At 47.2% G+C, this 16,670-nt stretch overlaps 1 protein-coding gene across 2 annotated transcripts in view; it reads right to left on the bottom strand.

Annotated features, from left to right (window-relative positions):
• NTRK3 (neurotrophic receptor tyrosine kinase 3) overlaps window positions 1-16,670 on the bottom strand; it is a 424,805-nt gene that overhangs the window by 279,252 nt on the left and 128,883 nt on the right. For both annotated transcript variants that reach the window (XM_081552009.1, XM_081552010.1), the window contains 4 exons: window positions 5,328-5,485; window positions 4,172-4,314; window positions 3,386-3,527; window positions 1,767-2,063 (listed from right to left, as the gene is read on the bottom strand). In XM_081552009.1, coding sequence (XP_081408135.1) covers window positions 1,767-2,063; window positions 3,386-3,527; window positions 4,172-4,314; window positions 5,328-5,485 — 740 coding nt within the window. The remainder of the gene's footprint in view (window positions 1-1,766; window positions 2,064-3,385; window positions 3,528-4,171; window positions 4,315-5,327; window positions 5,486-16,670) is intronic.

The raw sequence follows: 16,670 nt of genomic DNA, 5'->3' as shown, positions 1-16,670 counted from the left end.
TCACTCCTCTCTCATGAGGGAGTATAGATTCTCCTCTTTTTAAAAAAAAAAAAGAAAACATGTATTGGAGTATAGTCACTGTACAATCTTGTGTCAGTTTCTGCTGCACAGCAGAGTGAATCACCATATGTACATATATATCTCCTCTTTTCTGGGTTTCCTTCCCATTTAGGTCACTACAGAGCATTGAGCAGAGTCCTCTGTGCCGTCAGTAGGTTCTTCTTAGTTATCTATTTTATACACAGTAGTGTATACATGTCAACCTCAATCTCCCAATTCATCCCACCTCACCTTTCCCCCGTCAGTGTTCATACACCTCCTCTTTAAAAACAGATTCCATTCTCTAATCACCAGATGGGCATGAGCAGGGCAAAGGGCCACTCCAGCCCTTAATGCCAACAAAGCCTAGCCTGACTTTACAGTCCCGAAAAGCAAAGCGTCTCTGCATCTAAAGGTCGCTGCTTCCACAGTGCCGACTGGGACTCTTCCAGTTCCTAAAAAGCCCCGTGTGACCCACGGTGGGAAGTGTCCTGAGGCCCTTTACTGGGTATACTAGGAATGATGATGGAAATGTCAGACCATATGGGATGGCCAGGGTCTCAAACATTGGCACCTTCTCAGTCCTCTCTTGAGCGATGGCGTCATCACTGCTCCACAGAACTCCATGGCAAGAATTTAGCTTCCCAGGCAGTCTCGTCTCTCCAGAGTGTCTCTCGGTGTCTCCAGAGTTCGAGTTTCCTTGTGCTAAGATTTAAAAGGCCCCTTGGAGCCGCTCCCTGATGGTTACCTTTATCTCATTAGAAGCCTGGATTTCTAGGAATTGAAGCCTAAGAGGTCCTCTAGCTTGTTCCCAGCAGAAATCAGCAAGGTCATCAAAAATACATGACTTCATTAATAGAAACTTATCAGCTGCCAAATCTACCAAGGGATGCTGCAGCCACTTTCACTAAACTCTTGGAGTGTTTTCTTCTCCTCCAACTTCAGGAAGGTATTTGAAATATTCTAGCCCAGACAAAGACAGACTCCCCTCCCAAATATTCAAAAAATTTTTTTCATTATTTCAGTGACCTCTCCTTCCCCCACCCATCCACTGGACGTCAGCACCATCCAGGTTGATGGCATCAGGAACTCCCCACCCATCAACTCACCACGGCGTTAGAGGAAAGGAGCCACAGACCTGGAAGCCTCAACCCCAGGCAAAGCCTTGCTTCTACCCAACAAGTGGAAAGAGATTTAACTTTTCTGTTAAATGTGGGGATGAATCAGATAGATCCTGAAGCCCCTTACATGGAAGATCAGCAAACCATCATTAGGTACCAAAGCCTGAGACACATTTTGTCTACTTTAAGTTATTTAATAAAAGTCACAAGATTCTTATGGGAGCAGTACCATCATGCCCATTTCACAGATGAGGGTATTGAGGTAATGATCAGGCCCAGAGTCCCCCAACAAAGGACTGGGTCCAAATTCTCCACCATTCTGACCCAGTTCTCAAGTCCCTACTTACTCTACCATAACCGTATACTCTTATATACATTGCTGTGTATTTCCAAGGGGTCTTGGTTTTTACTGTGACTGCTAACAGGAAACAGAGACTGTATCTAATTTATATAAAATTCGAGTGGTGGCTGAAGATGTTCCAAGTGTGTGTGGTTGCTGGTGATGATGGTATCAGTGTTGATGCTGCTTCTCCCCTCAAGCCCCCATACCCCAACCCCTCTGAGCGTCTGGGGGGATCAGCCACCCCAGGGCAGTTCCACCCTCACCTGGAAAGGGCTCCTTGAGGAAGTGGCCATTGATGGTCTGGTTGGCGGTGCCCAGGGGGTTCTTGGCGATGAGGGTGTAGTTGCCGTTGTTGTAGTGGGTGGGCTTGTTGAAGAGCAGGCAGCCCTCGGAGACTTCACCCTCCTGGTAGTACTCCACGTGGATGATCTTGGACTCTCGCAGCGGCTGGCCATTGTGCAGCCAGTGTAGCGTGGGCGGTGGGTTGCCGCGCACGACGAACTCGATGCAGTGCTCTAGGCGCAGCTCGGGCTCCTCTAGGCTCACCACACGCGGGGGGTCTGCCAGGGGACAGGTCAGCTGAAGCCCAGGACACGGAACCTCCCGTGTCCTAGAGCAGCCTTCCAGGAGCTGGGGCGGGCAGCCCAATTCTTCATGTATGCGTGCATGCTCAGTCGTGTCCGACTCTTTTGCAATCCCATGGACTGTACCCCACCAGGCTCCTCTGTCTATGGGATTATCCCAGCAAGAATACTGGAGTGGGTTGCCATTTCCTTCTCCAGGGGATCTTCTCAATCCAGGGATCTAGCCCTTGTCTTCTGCGTCTCCTGCATGGGCAGGTGGATTCTTTATCACTGTGCTACCTGGGAAGCCCCAATTCTTCCCCATCAGATCTAAGAAGACTAAGGGAATCAGAAGTCTCCCACTCCCCATCAACACCAACACCACCCCTAAAGAGGTGAAGAAACGTCTGTCTTCACCCAGGCTTCCTGGACCCACTGCAGCTGGAGGGTCCCTCTCATGACCTTTGTTGTGGGGGAGTGGGGGGGTGGAGGGGGCATAAACATTCAGTCTACTATACTATCTAAGAATTCCCTAAAGAGATGAGTTCCTCTTGGCTAAAGGAAGACTAAGAGTGTAAGAGAAGTTGGCAGAATTTATCTTTTTTTTGTAAGTTTTTTTTTTTTTTATGTTGGTCATTTATAAACTCTATGGAATTTGGTACATTGCTTCTATTTTATGTTTTGGTGTCAAGGCAAGTGGGATCTTAGTTCCCCGACCAGGGATTGAACCCGTATCCCCTGTATTGGAAGGCAAAGTCTTAACCATTGGACTATCAGGGAAATCCCACTAGAATTTCTCTTAAAAGCATCTTCGTTAAGTCAAAAGAGAACCAAAATTCCATACTAAAGGTTATTCAATGACCCCAGATTCTTGCATTTGGTGCATAGATAAGCACCAAAGTCATTAACTTCAGATATCTGGTTTGTTTTGGTTTTTTTGGTGTGATTAACAGTAATCTACCAAGAAGTGTGCATGACTACATGTATTTTCCAGCCAAAACACTTCATATGTATGCTTGCCCATCCCCTGTCTCTATGGAATAGCTCCTCAGAGAAATTTTGGAGGTTTAACAAAAGGCAGACTTGGGCCAATTAGGAGTGAGCAGATCTGAGTTGGAGGCCCAGCACCTTCTGAGGGACAGGGACACACTTTCTGGGGTTACTAGCCAGGGGCTGACATGACTTGCCCAGTACTGCCCCATTGGAGTCTTTCCGCCCTCCTACCGGACCATGATCATTGCAGTGGCCCCACCCCAGCCCAGTCTCCTGTGCCAAGATGCCCAGGGTCCCAGCCGCCCTCCACAATGGCGTCCACTCACAGTGGACAGTGAGGGCCACGCTGGCATTGCTCATGCCCACCACATTCTCAGCGATGCACGTCAGGGTGAAGCCGTTGTCCTCACTCGTCACATTTACCAGCGTCAGGTTGATGGCATGTACGTTGGTCCAGTTCAGATTTGTCTAAAATCCCAAGAAAACAGACAACCATCAGATGTATAAAATAAGCTACAGGGTTATATTGTACAACACAGGGAATAGAGCTAATATTTTATAATAACTAAAAAAATGTTTAAGATGGTAAATTTTAAGTTACGTATACTTTACCACATAAAAATTTTTAAAAAGATTAAAAAACAGAAAAATTAGATGATGGCACCAAAACAAAGACAATAGCAAACAGTTTCCACAAGCTTCCCCCAACTCCCTAACACCTTCAGGAATCAAAAGGAAAGATGGGCAGAAAGTGAAGGAGGGCTTTCCAGTGAAGGCACACTGACCAAAGGCCAAGCCCTCTACAGTCAAGAGCTCAGGTAACCCTCACGCTTACTCTATGAGGTAAATGGTAGCATTATACCCATTTCACAGATGAGGAAGGTAAGGTACAGAGATGTTTATAGTCTGTTTAAGATCAATTTGGCTAGAAAAAGTTGTGTGGCAACCTTTTGCAAAGACTGGGTGGCACCCAAGTCTCCGCCTTTCTCCTTGTAGAGAGAGGACCACAAACTTCCTCTCTTCTTCTTTCTTATTCTTACATCCCTTACTTCTCTTCATGATTCAGCTCATTCAGACTAATAGGTGACAGGGCCCAAGGCTCGGACACCTACCTGGTGGGTGTTGATGGACTGCAGTCCAGTGACTATCCAGTCCACATCGGGCAGGGGTGAGCCCGAGCCATTGCAGGTGATGACAGCATTGTCACCCTCTCGTACTGTCAGGTTGGCATGGCTCACGCTGATCTCAGGAAGATCTGGGAGGGAAGACAGGGCGGGTGAATAGATAAGGAAGTGCTTGTAACCAAAACTCTGTCCACCAGGGCAATGGTGGCACTTCCTGCTTTGTCTAATAATGACTCCATCACAACCTGCTTGACCTCTTAAAAGCACCCCAAGACTCAGAAGCCTCACACCAGCTCCAGACGTCAGATCTCAGGACTTAAGCCCATGCAGCTTGACTGGTGGAGGGGAAGGGGGGCAGGGTTGGAGGGAAGGACAGTTGCTCGAGGCAGGCAACTCTAGCAGTGACGTCAAATGGCATCTTCCACTTTGGGCACTGGCTCTCAAAACTTTGATCCGCTTCAGACTCCCCTGGGGAGCTCGCTAGAAATTCAGATTTCCAAACTCATCCCCAGACACTCTGATCTTGTAAGTCAGAAATGAGTGATCAGGCCCACACATCTGCTTCTCTAAAAGTCCCTTAGATTTTCCTGATAAGGGAGACCCGAAGACCACAGCTGGACCTGCACTCCTTCAGGTTTGCTTAACAAGAAACTGACAGGGTGCAAGGACTCTGGTCCGATCACAAAGAGGGCACACATAACCCTTTTCTGCATCCCTGAAACTAGGAGATCTCAGCCTCCAGGACCTAATGCCTGATGATCTGAGGCGGAGCTGATGTCATAAAAATAGGAATAAAGTGTACAATAAATGTAATGTGCTTGAATCATCCCCAAACCATGCCATCCCCCACCCCTCATCCCTCCACCCTCCGTCCAAGGAAAAATTGTCTTTCACGAAATGAGTCCCTGGTTCCAAAAAGATTGGGGACCGCTGCCTGAAACAAACCTTCCCACTGCTGGCTCATGAAGGGACAGGAACGAGCAGGAAGTAAGAGGGGAGCCAGATCCGCAGCCAGTACGGAGAATTCAAGGCTGGGAGGGCAATGGGGACAGAAAACCCTGGCTTCCTCTACTGACGCGCCGCACCGTCCCTGGGGTCTGTGGGAGGTCGGCGTGGAGCCAGCCGGGCCAGGGGGCTCACTCACCGCACTGGCTGATGTTCATGCGGAAGAGTGGCAGCTGGGAGCCGTCGGCACCGATGCAATAGAGGTTCTGACTGTTGAGCTTAGCCTCCCCCTGCTCCTGCCACAGCTGCATCCAGCGGATGTCACAGCTGCAGTTGAAGAAGTTCTGCTCCAACCTCCTGTGGGCGAGAAGCGAGGGAAGGGAACCCCTGAACCAAGGGAGGCCCTGCTCCCTCCCAGGGTCCTGAAGCTGAGGGCCCCAACCTGCCCCTCATACTCATGAGAGAAGGCATTTAGCAGCATCTCTAAAGAAGTATTGAGCACCAAAGAATTGATCTTCCGAATTGTGGTGCTGAAGGAGACTCTTGAGAGTGCCTTTGACAGCAAGGAGATCAAACCAGTCCATCCTAAAGGAAATAAGTCCTGAATATTCATTGGAAGGACTGATGCTGAAGCTGAAACTCCAATACTTTGGCCACCTGATGCGAAGAGCCGACTCATTAGAAAAGACCCTGATGCTGGGAAAGATTGAGGGTAGGAGGAGAAGGGGATGACAGAGGATGAGATGGTTGGATGGCATCACTGACTCTATGGACATGAGTTTGAGTAAACTCTGGGAGATAGTGCAGGACAGGAAGCCTGGTGTGCTGCATGCAGTCCATGAGGTTGCAAAGAGTCGGACACATCTGAGCGACTGAACAACTAAAGAAGCAACTTCATAAAAGTTCACAAATTTATAATTTCTAAATGAATAAACTTATTAAAAAGAAAATCCATTCCACTGAACTCATCTGGCAAACAGACCTTTTAAATATGCCATTTTGGGAAGCTCCTATCCTCAAATCCCTCCAAGTGACCTCTCAACTCATCGAAAGTCAAAGTCAAAGACCTATGGAATCAGCACCACACTCCATCACCTCTCGTCGCCTGCCTCACCCTCCCTTCCTCCTCTTCAGCCACACTGACCTTGCTGCGGGTCAAGGTCAGCAGGATGACCTGCATGCTCCTGCCTCAGGGCCTTTGCACCTGTTGTCCTCTCTGTCTACAGAGTTTGGACCCAGAACATATCTGTGAGATCAGCTCCCTTGATTTCCTGTGGCCTTCTCTGACCACCTCTGTAGGAAAGCCACCCTCAACCCACACTGTCACACTGCCCGGCTCCTTGCCTATTTTCTTCATTCTAGGATTTGTCACTGCCCAGCATCAGTTTAAATATTTATTTGCTAGCTTGGGAGTTTGGGACTAGCAGATGCAAACTATCATATATAGAATGGATAGAGAGAAAAGGAGGAAGAAACACGGAAGGAAGGTAAGTAGAAAGGAAGGAAGAAGCTTTTCTCCTTGGAGAGAAGGTGGTTAGCTATTTCCAACATTTTCTCAAAGCCCATCTTGGGACCAGCTTTATTCTTGCATAGATTCAACAAAATCCTTAATAAGCACCTCCTCCATGTCTGGCTCTGTCTGGAGTGAGTGCTATTGAAACGGAAATGAATAATCAGTCCCTGTTTCCCGGGAGCATTCATCTTGATGAAGAAGACCGTCTAATGGAGGAAGAGTCAAGTTCAAGGCCTTCCTTCTCCACTCATTTTCCTTGTGACTTAGAGGGAGTCATCACCCCTCCAGAAGGGAGTTATTAGCGGACAACTGAAAGGCATTAGCTGATGTAAAACTCCTGAGGTCAAGGGCACCTGATAAATGGGAATGCCTGGATCGCTCAGGGGAACATGATTCTTCTCTTTGTGGGCCAGTGTGGGGATGACTCTGTTGATGCCCAGAGGGAGTGAGGGAGGGGCGCTTGGGTAACTGCACTAAGATAGGTGCCAAATTCCCAAGCAGTGAAGCAGGCACCAGCATCAACCAGCTTTGAGGCAAAAAAAACCAACAACAATGAGAGGGACTTCCCTGGTGGTCCAGTGTCCAAGACTTCACAATCCCAACAGAGGGGGCCTGGGTTCCATCCCTGGTCAGGGAACTAGATCCCACATGCCGCAATTAAGACCCTGAACGCCACAACGACGATCAAAGATCCTGTGTGCTGCAACAAGGATGCAGCACAGTCAAATAAATAAATACTATTTAAAATAAAAGAAGAAAAGAGAGGCCCTTGAGGGCAGGAATCAGTGTTTTCCAGCCAACAGGACAGCAAAGGTAGCATGTGCAAACACCCCCGTGTGATATCCTCTTGGTCTAAAAGTGCCCGTGACTTTTCCCCACACACCACACTCATTCAGCAAAGGAGATGAGAACTAACTTTTATCAAGCATCTGCCTCTCACAACTACACTCAGAGACAGCCAAGTCCCATCTCCCTCTCTTAAGTTTGGAAGAGTCAACTCATGTGCTCAAAGTCCCTCGGCTGGTGTGTGGCAAAGTGAGTTTATGTGCTCAGTTGTGTCCAACTCTTTGCGACCCCATGGACTGCAGCCTGCCAGGTTCCTCTGTCCATGGAATTCTCCAGGTAAGAATACTGGAGTGGATTGCCATTTCCTCCTCCAGGGGATCTTACCAACCCAGGGACCAAACTCCTGTCTCCTGTGTCTCCTGCACTGCAGGCAGATTCTTTACTTGCTGAGTCATAGGGGAAGACTCAGGGCCTCAAATCTCAGCCTGTTGGACTCCAAAATTTATGCACCTTCCTCACTGTCTATCACAAGCAAGGCATTGCTACATAGGTGATGCTAAGAGGAGTAAGCAGGACCCCTGACTTTGGGGCCTTATAGAGGGAGTGACTAGGGAAAGAATTAGAAGGGCTGTTACTGACTGGACTGTGAAAACAAGAAAAACAAAGTTGCACCATGGCAGAGAGTTTGTATCAAGGAGCACCAGGAAATAAAGCTGGAAGGACAAGTGAAAGCCAGATGGTGGAGGACATTCACGGCCACATCAGGAAGCTTGAAATGCATCCAGAAGGCAGTGGGAACCACTGGAGTCCTTGTAGTTGGACAGTGATGTGAACAAAATTGTAAGACAAGCAATCCAACAATGCTGGACAGGATAAACCAGAGAGGAGGTAAGCTGGAGACTGGGACACGAGTTAGGACATCTGAGAAACACAGGGTTACAATGTATAGTGGGGAAGTTTGTATATGTCTCAAAGCGCCCAGCCAAAGGGAGGAATAGGGATGAAATCCAGCCTGCATGCCCTTGACCAGACCTGGTGCCAGGTATGGGGCTCTATCCACCCAGAAGAGGCATTTTTTCTCACACACACATAGGCACCATTCAGGCTGGTGGGCTCCAGGTCGACGCTCTCCAGCTTTTTGGTCTCAGAACTCCTTTCACCCTGATAGATGACTGAGGGTCTCAAAGAGCTTTTAGGTGCATGATACTTATCATAATTTACCATATTAGAAGTTAAAACTGGGAAAATACTAAAACACAAGAATGCATTAGCAAAAACTCCATCGAGCATCAGAGGAAGGATATTAGCATACATCACGTGGCCTCTGGAAAACTCCTTTGAAGATGGGAGTGAAAAAGGCATATAACATTGCAGGATTATTATGAAAAGAGATTTAACCTTCTGATCTGCCAGTAAGGGTCTGGGGGATCCCTGGGACCCTGGACCACCATGAGAGACCTGCTGCTGAGTTACTAAGAGCCTGGAATAGAGAGGTAAAAATTGGGGAGTTCAGTTCAGTTCAGTTGCTCAGTCATGTCTGACTCTTTGCGACCCCATGGACTACAGCACGCCATGCTTCCCTGTCCATCACCAACTCCCGGAGCTTACTCAAACTCATGTCAATCGAGTCAGTGATGCTTTTCAACTATCTCATCCTCTGTTGTCCCCTTCTCCTCCTACCTTCAATCTTTTCCAGCATCAGGGTCTTTTCAAATGAGTCAGTTCTTCACATCAGGTGGCCAAAGTATCGGAGTTTCAACTTCAGTATCAGTCCTTCCAATGAATATTCAGGACTGATCTCCTTTAGGATTGACTGATTAAATCTCCTTGCAGTCCAAGAGACTCTCAATTTCTTCTCAAACACCACAGTTCAAAGCATCTTCAGCTCTCAGCTTCCTTTACAGTCCAACTCTCACATCCATATATGACTACTGGAAAAACCATAGCCTTGACTAGACAGATCTTTGTTGGCAAAGTAATGTCTCTGCTTTTTAATATGCTATCTAGGTTGGTCATAGCTTTTCTTCCAAGGAGCAAGCGTCTTTTAATTTCATGGCTCCAGTCACCATCTGCAGTGATTATGGAACCAAAAAAAAATAAAGTCTCTCACTGTTTGCATTGTTTCCCCATCTATTCACCATGAAGTGATGGGACCAGATGCCATGATCTTAGTTTTCTGAATGTTGAGTTTTAAGCCAACTTTTTCACTCTCCTCTTTCACTTTCATCAAGAGGCTCTTTGGTTCTTCTTTGCTTTCTGCCATAAGGGTGGTGTCATTTGCATATCTGAAGTTATTGATATTTCTCCTAGCAATCTTGATTCCAGCTTGTGCTTCCTCCAGCCCGGAATTTCACATGATGTACTCTGCATATAAGTTAAATAAGCAGAGTGACAATATACAGCCTTGACGTACTCCTTTTCCGATTTGGAACCAGTCTGTTGTTTCATGTCCAGTTCTACCTGTTGCTTCTTGACCTGCATACAGTTTTCTCAGGAGGCAGGTCAGGTGGTCTGGTATTCCCATCTCTTTAAGAATTTTCCAGGTTTGATGCATGATACAGGGTGCTCAGGGCTGGTGCACCAGGATGACCCGGAGGGATGGGATGGGGAGGGAGGTGGGAGGGGGGCTCTGGAAAGGGAACACATGTACACCCATGGTGGATTCATGTCAATGTATGGCAAAACAAATACAATATTGTAAAGTTAAAAAATAGATAAATAAACTAATTTAAAATACATTAAAAAAAATAAAATTCTTAAAAACACTCAAAAAAAAAAAAGAATTTTCCACAGTTTGTTGTGATCCACGCAGTCAAAGGCTTTGTTATAGTCAATAAAGCAGAAGTAGATGTTTTTCTAGATGTTTAGTAGATGTTTTCTCTTGCTTTTTCGATGATCCAGTGGATGTTGGCAATTTGATCTCTGGTTCCTCTGCCTTTTCTAAATCCAGCTTGAACATCTGGAAGTTCACGGTTCAAGTATTGCTGAAGCCTGGCTTGGAGAATTTTAAGCATTACTTTGCTAGTGTGTGAGATGAGCGCAATTGTGTGGTAGTTTGAGCATTCTTTGGCATTGCCCTTCTTTGGGATTGGAATGAAAACACCTTTTCCAATCCTGTGGCCACTGCTGAGTTTTCCAGATTTGCTGGCATATTGAGTGCAGCACTTTCACAGCATCATCTTTCAGGATTTGAAGTAGGTCAACTGGAATTCCATCACCTCTACTAGCTTTGTTTGTAGTGATGCTTCCTAAGGCCCACTTGACTTCACATTCCAGGATGTCTGGCTCTAGGTGAGTGATCACACCATCATGGTTATCTGGGTCATGAAGATCTTTTTGTACAGTTCTTCTGTGTATTCTTGCCACCTCTTCTTAATATCTTCTGCTTCTGTTGGGTCCATACCATTTCTGTCCTTTATTGTGCCCATCTTTGTATGAAATGCTCCCTTGGTATCTCTAATTTTCTTAAAGAGATCTCTAGTCTTTCCCATTCTATTGTTTTCCTCTATTTCTTTGCAATGATTGCTGAGAAAGTCTTTCTTATCTCTCCTTGCTATTCTTTGGAACTCTTCATTCAAAATGATGCATTCAAATTTGGACCTCTGCATTCAAATTTGCATTCAAATTTGGAACTCTGCATTCAAATTTGCATTCAAACTTGGAACTCTGCATTCAAATTTGGAATTCTGCAATCAAATTTGGGAGAGTGAAGGGGGAAATGGAGCAAACATCATAAAGGAAGACAAGATGGTATTTGGTGCTTAATTGGTGGTAGAAGAAAAGGAAAGAGTAAAATATCACCCCAAGGTTTTATGCTCCAGGGCACAGGAAGTTAATGGTGGAGAGAAGTGTCTTTGGTTGAAAAACAGAAGAGAAGAAACCAGTGGAAAGGAAGAAGGGAAACATATCAGGGCTGGGGTGGGGAGGGGAAGGGAAGGAGCTAGGGCAGGAAAGTGAGGGATGAAGTTAAGGACCCTCCGTCTGCCCTAGGGTTAAGGTAGATGTATTTGCAGCAGCTGAGAAATGAGAAAGAGAACAGAGAAAACGTAGCCAGGAGAAAACCAGAGAGGTTTCTTCTGGAGGGAAGAAACTGCCCAGCCTGCCTGGGGCGAAGGGAAGCGGAGAACTGGTTGGTATTCGCACTGCAAGGGCTGCAAGGGGAGGCCTGTCAGCCCTGCTGGAAGGATATTGAGGGTCCAGATGCTGGAATATATGCAAACTGAACCAGGTCAGCCTGATTTTTCCCAGTTGCTTACTTGACAAGATGTGGTCATTCATTATTAAGTAGCTGTAAAAATACAAATTACCCACCTGGGTGGAAAATACTAGACAAGTGAGAGGCTTGGCTGGGCTGCTTCAGGTCACATGTGCTTTATTCAGTTCTGCCTCTTGTTTGAGCCTTGCACTACTGCTTTTCCCCACATCTCAGGAGTGTCCCTGGAAAAGAAGCTGATGCCTGAGCACCCTGAGGCTGGCGGGAGGAGCTGGTGAGATATATGGGGCAAGGCTAAGACCCCGCCAGGCATGGGCACGCTAATGGCTTGTTTATTTCCTTCCCTCTTTCTCCTCCAGAAGGCAAGCACCACAAGACTTGTTCCTTTCCTCCAACCCAGAGTCTCCTGAAAACTGCAGAAGAATCCTGAGTTCTCCCCACTTCCTTCTAGACTCTCCTCCTGGACATACACATGGCAGAGAGCATGTTGAGACTCAGGACAGTAATGCACCAAGCATCTCACTGAGCAAATCCACTGTTGTCTTCATAATCTGAGAAGAGAATCAAACAGTGCAGTGGGGGCTTTCCTGCTGGCTCATGGGAAAAGAATCCGCCTGCCAATGCAGGAGAAACGGATTCAACCCCTGCTCCAGGAAGATCCTACATGCAGTGGAACAACTAAGCCCACGCGTCACCAACTAGTCGGCCTCTGCTCTCAAGGCCAGAAACTACTGGAGATCTACTGAAGCTCGAGTACCCTAGAGCCCGTGCTCTGGAACAAGAGAAGTCACCGCAGTGAGAAGCCCATGTACCAAAACTAGAGAGCAGCCCTCACTCGCCACAACTAGAGAAGAGCCTGCGCAATAAGGAAGACCCAGCATAGGTCCCCAATAAATTAATTAATAAAATTATTTTTAAAAAAATCAGTGAAATGGACCAGAAGCAAAGAAGAGCAAGTCCTGGGTCTAAATGATGCTGTCCGTTCTCCCATCCAGTCCGGCCTTGAGCAGTGGAGCCTTCAGCCAGGGATTCAGGGACAGACTCCTGGAGCCTAAAGCCAGCCTTCCCGGGCTCCATCAATAATGCAGGCAGCCCCATGAATAATACAGCAGCAGCTGCTTCAGAGCACAGATTACCAACACCCAGCCCTTGCCCCAAGATGGCCCCGGGCCTAATTGCAGGGCCCCTGGGGCTTCCTGCAGATTAACTCAGCCTCATCTGAGTCTGTGCACACAGACACTTGGCTGAACAGCCAACACCAAGACTGGGTGTTTAGAAAACACTGATTCCCCGCCAGTCATCACCCTGGTTTTCTTCTCCCCTCCACAGTATCAGTGCTGTGGGTGGCAATCCTGGTGCCAGGTAGCGGAAAATGGGGAAGAGACCCAAATCTGTTGTCATAGAAGAAAATGTGCCCAAAGGGCACCTGAAGATACCAACAGCCCGATCGTAAAAAATGTACCCAAAGATCTGAGTTGAGCCAGCTGTGTCACCTTGCAGGGGGCCACAGTAGATTGAAGAGTGTCTCCTCCTCTACCAAAGCCTTAAGTCCCAGTAGTTGTGAATGTGAGCTTTTTGGAAACAGAGTCTTTGCAGATATAATCAAGTTAAGGATCATGAATGAAATCATTCTGGAATACGGTGGGCAGTAAACCCAATGACTGGTACCCATGGAAGAGGAAGGAAGGAAAGGACTCCCCCAGTGGTCTGGTGGTTAAGACTCCAGTGCTTCCACTACAGGGGGCAAGAGTTCAGTCCCTGCTCAGGGAAGTTTCACATGGCATGCTGTGCAGCCAAAGAGGGAAAGATCAAAGACAAAGAGATGGGGAAGATGGCCACGTGAAGATGGAGGCAGAGACTGGAGTGGTGCTACCACAAGCCGAGGACCACCAGAGGCCAGTAGACAGTGGAAAAGGCAAGGAAGGGCTCTCCCTAGAGCCTCTGCAGTGAGTGTGTCCTGCTGACACTTTGATTGTTGACTTCTGGGCTCCAGAACAGAGAGAGAATCCTTTTCTACTGTTCAAAGCCACCAAATTTGTGGAAATATGTTAAGGCAGCCCTAGGATATGAAGACAGCAGGTAACTTCATTCTGCAAGGCTCTGTTTTAACTTCTATAAGGGGGGGAGGGGGTAAGTGGGCTCAATCTTCCTTCCTCACAGTTATTGTGAGGATTAGTGATGATCTATGTTAACATGCTTTCTGAAGTTATAGGGGCGATAAAGAGGTCAGGCTATTATGATAATAACAGTATTATTAATCTGATTATTTACTTACTTATTTTGTCACTAAGTCATGTCTAATTCTTTGGAAACCCATGGACTATAGCCTGCCAGGCTCCTCTGTCCATGGGATTTCCCAGGCAAGAATATCTGAGTGGGTTACCATTTCCTTTCCCAGGGGATCTTCCCGACCCAAGGACTGAACTCAGGTCTCCTGCATTGCAGGCGGATTCTCTACCACTGAGTCACCTGGGAAGCTTATTTATTTATTTAGACTGTGCCAGGTCTTCACTGCTGCACAGGTTTTGCTCTAGTTGCGGTGAGTGGGGTCTACTGTCTAGTTGCTGTGTGTGGGCTTCTCTTGTGGTGGAGCAGGGGCTCTAGGGTGCTGAGGCTTTAGAGGCTGCGGCTCACAGGCTCAGTAGTTGTGGCACACCTGCTTAGTTGCTCCAAGGCATGTGAGATCTTCCTGGACCAAGGATGGAATCCAAGTCTCCTGCACTGGCAGGCAGCTTCTTAGCCACTGAGCAACCAGGGAACCCCCTAACCAGCTTGTTTAGTGACTTGCAGAGCCGTGGCAAGCAGTCAGGGCCAGCACTGGGAAAAGGAAAGTGCCAGGATTAGCACAAAACCATCCCCAAAACCAGGTTAATATTTTACCAAGTCTACTAAATCTGCAGATTATACCAGACGTAATTATCACTTTGCTTTAAGAAAATGAAATATTCCAATCTATTTTAATCATGTCTGCTCTGTGCATGCAGGGTATTAAGAGAAGCCTGTTGGAGATAGACTAATGGTCCTTAGGGTATTTCTGGAGGGTTTCAGCGCTGTGAGTTTATATCCTCTGGTGCCTCTCGCCTTTGCCTAAATTGTATCATGGGATTCAGAATCCAAGCTTCTTTTCTTTCTAATTCATTCTTTATCTCGGAGGCGATCTCTTTGATTCTTGCTTGGCTTTCTCAACAGACCATTCCCATCTTCTTAGTAATGGGAAGACACCATCTTGCCCAAACCAGAAACTTCGGAGAGCACTGTGCAACCCCAACTCAAATTTCTCCAAACCCGTGCCGTTGGAAGACTGCCAGCTACTCTGATGCAAGTCTTGAAAGATGCTTCCAGTTTTTATCAGTAAGAAAAAAACAGCCTGGACTGGTGAGAAGCAGTGGGCCAGGTGCTCAGCCAAGACCATACACTTCACTGCACAAAAGTAAATGAGAAATGAGTGAAAGAAGTGTCTGGCACGTGGCGAGGCCCTGAGATGCTAACTTGTTTGGGTTTTTTTCCCTTCTGGATTCCGTTTTTTCCCCTTGTTGATTCCAAGGGGAGCTGCCATGTTGAGAGTGGCTTCTGGAAGGAGATGCAAAGCATGTGGGCTGTGGGGCTAAGTTGGGTCAGAAAAGAGCTGGTCTTTGAAAAGAGCAGACCTGGGTGGTAGTAATGCTAATAATCACAGTACTGATTCCCATTACTTGCCATGTGATGTTGGATCAAATATTTCATTTGGCCAGGCCTCCAGCCCCTCATCTGTCAAACTGGAGGATCAGGACATCCCCAGACTGCTGTGGGGTTGTTCCCTGGGGTGAGACTGGACCTCTTACACACTGTTGTTGTGTTTAGTCGCTCAGTCATGTCCGACTCTTTGTGACCCTATGGATTGTAGCCCGCCAGACTCCTCTGTCCACGGGATTTTCTAGGCAAGAATACTGGAGTGGGTTGCCATTTCCTCCTCCAGGGCATCTTCCTGACCCAGGGATTGAACTGCATCTCAGCGCCTCCTGCATTGGCAGGCAGATTCTTTACCGCTGAGCCACAGGGAAGCCCTTGTATACATTAGGGACTCAATATACGGCTCTTCTTTCTCCTTCTCTGCTACTGGAAAAGTCATACACACTCAGCCTTCTGACGGGGAATCCCAACAGCATTCATTCCCCTATCAAGGATCAGAGGAGGGGCTGGTTGGGGCAGGCAGAGATCCTCCACAAAGGAATAAAATGTGCTAAGAAGTTGTCAAATGCCCCTGTTGGCTCCTTCTGTTCCTGAGTAAGGTCGCTGGAAGCCTCGCACCTCTACCCTTGCGAAGATCTGGCTGCCCCAGCTCACAGGGCCATCTCCTCTAGGGCCAACAGTCTTTCTTCCTGGAACTACCCAACCCTTCCCCACACCCCAGCCCGCAGGCTCCATTGGGCAGACCCTGGCAGTCTACATGGCTCGTGGCAGATGGCGCCATGTGGACTAATCAGGAAGTCAGACAAGAAAATACGACCCTCTCTTCCATTTGCCAGGAACTGGGATTGTTTGGATTTTAATCACAGCCACAGCTAAGTGCCAACATGCAGCCCCTCCAGCCAAGAGATAAATTTTCCACTCTCAACATTCAATTCTTCCTCAAAAAAAAAAAAAAAATAGACCCCTTTCAGGCGACTGCTCCCTCAGAGAGGGGTTTCTTTATTTTCCAATATAATTCTTTTCTTATTTAACAATATGACAGAAATAAAATACTCCGTGGACATGGTGCTTCTCCCACAGTGACTCGCCCTGGAGGGAACGTCTTCATTCTGCCATAAGTCACAGCCAGCTCACTGGTGTATTGATCCCAGGCAAAGATGAATGCAGAGTCCCATGAGCCTCTGGGAGAAATCTGACATTTTCTTTAAATATATATCCATGGAACAACTGTTTCTAAAACTCCAAGAAACAGGTCACAGGGGCAGCACACCATTGATTTAGCAGCCAATGACTTTTAGAAGGAGCACTGAACATTGTATCGATAATTCCAACAATGGCAGACCAAGATGTCCCCTGGAGAG

The sequence above is a fragment of the Giraffa tippelskirchi genome, chromosome 12, assembly GCF_054371585.1.
Source record: "Giraffa tippelskirchi isolate mGirTip1 chromosome 12, T2T-mGirTip1v1.2.pri, whole genome shotgun sequence".
Taxonomy (NCBI): domain Eukaryota; kingdom Metazoa; phylum Chordata; class Mammalia; order Artiodactyla; family Giraffidae; genus Giraffa; species Giraffa tippelskirchi.
Note: the sequence above shows the minus strand (reverse complement) of the source record. Positions and strands in the feature narration are given on the sequence as shown.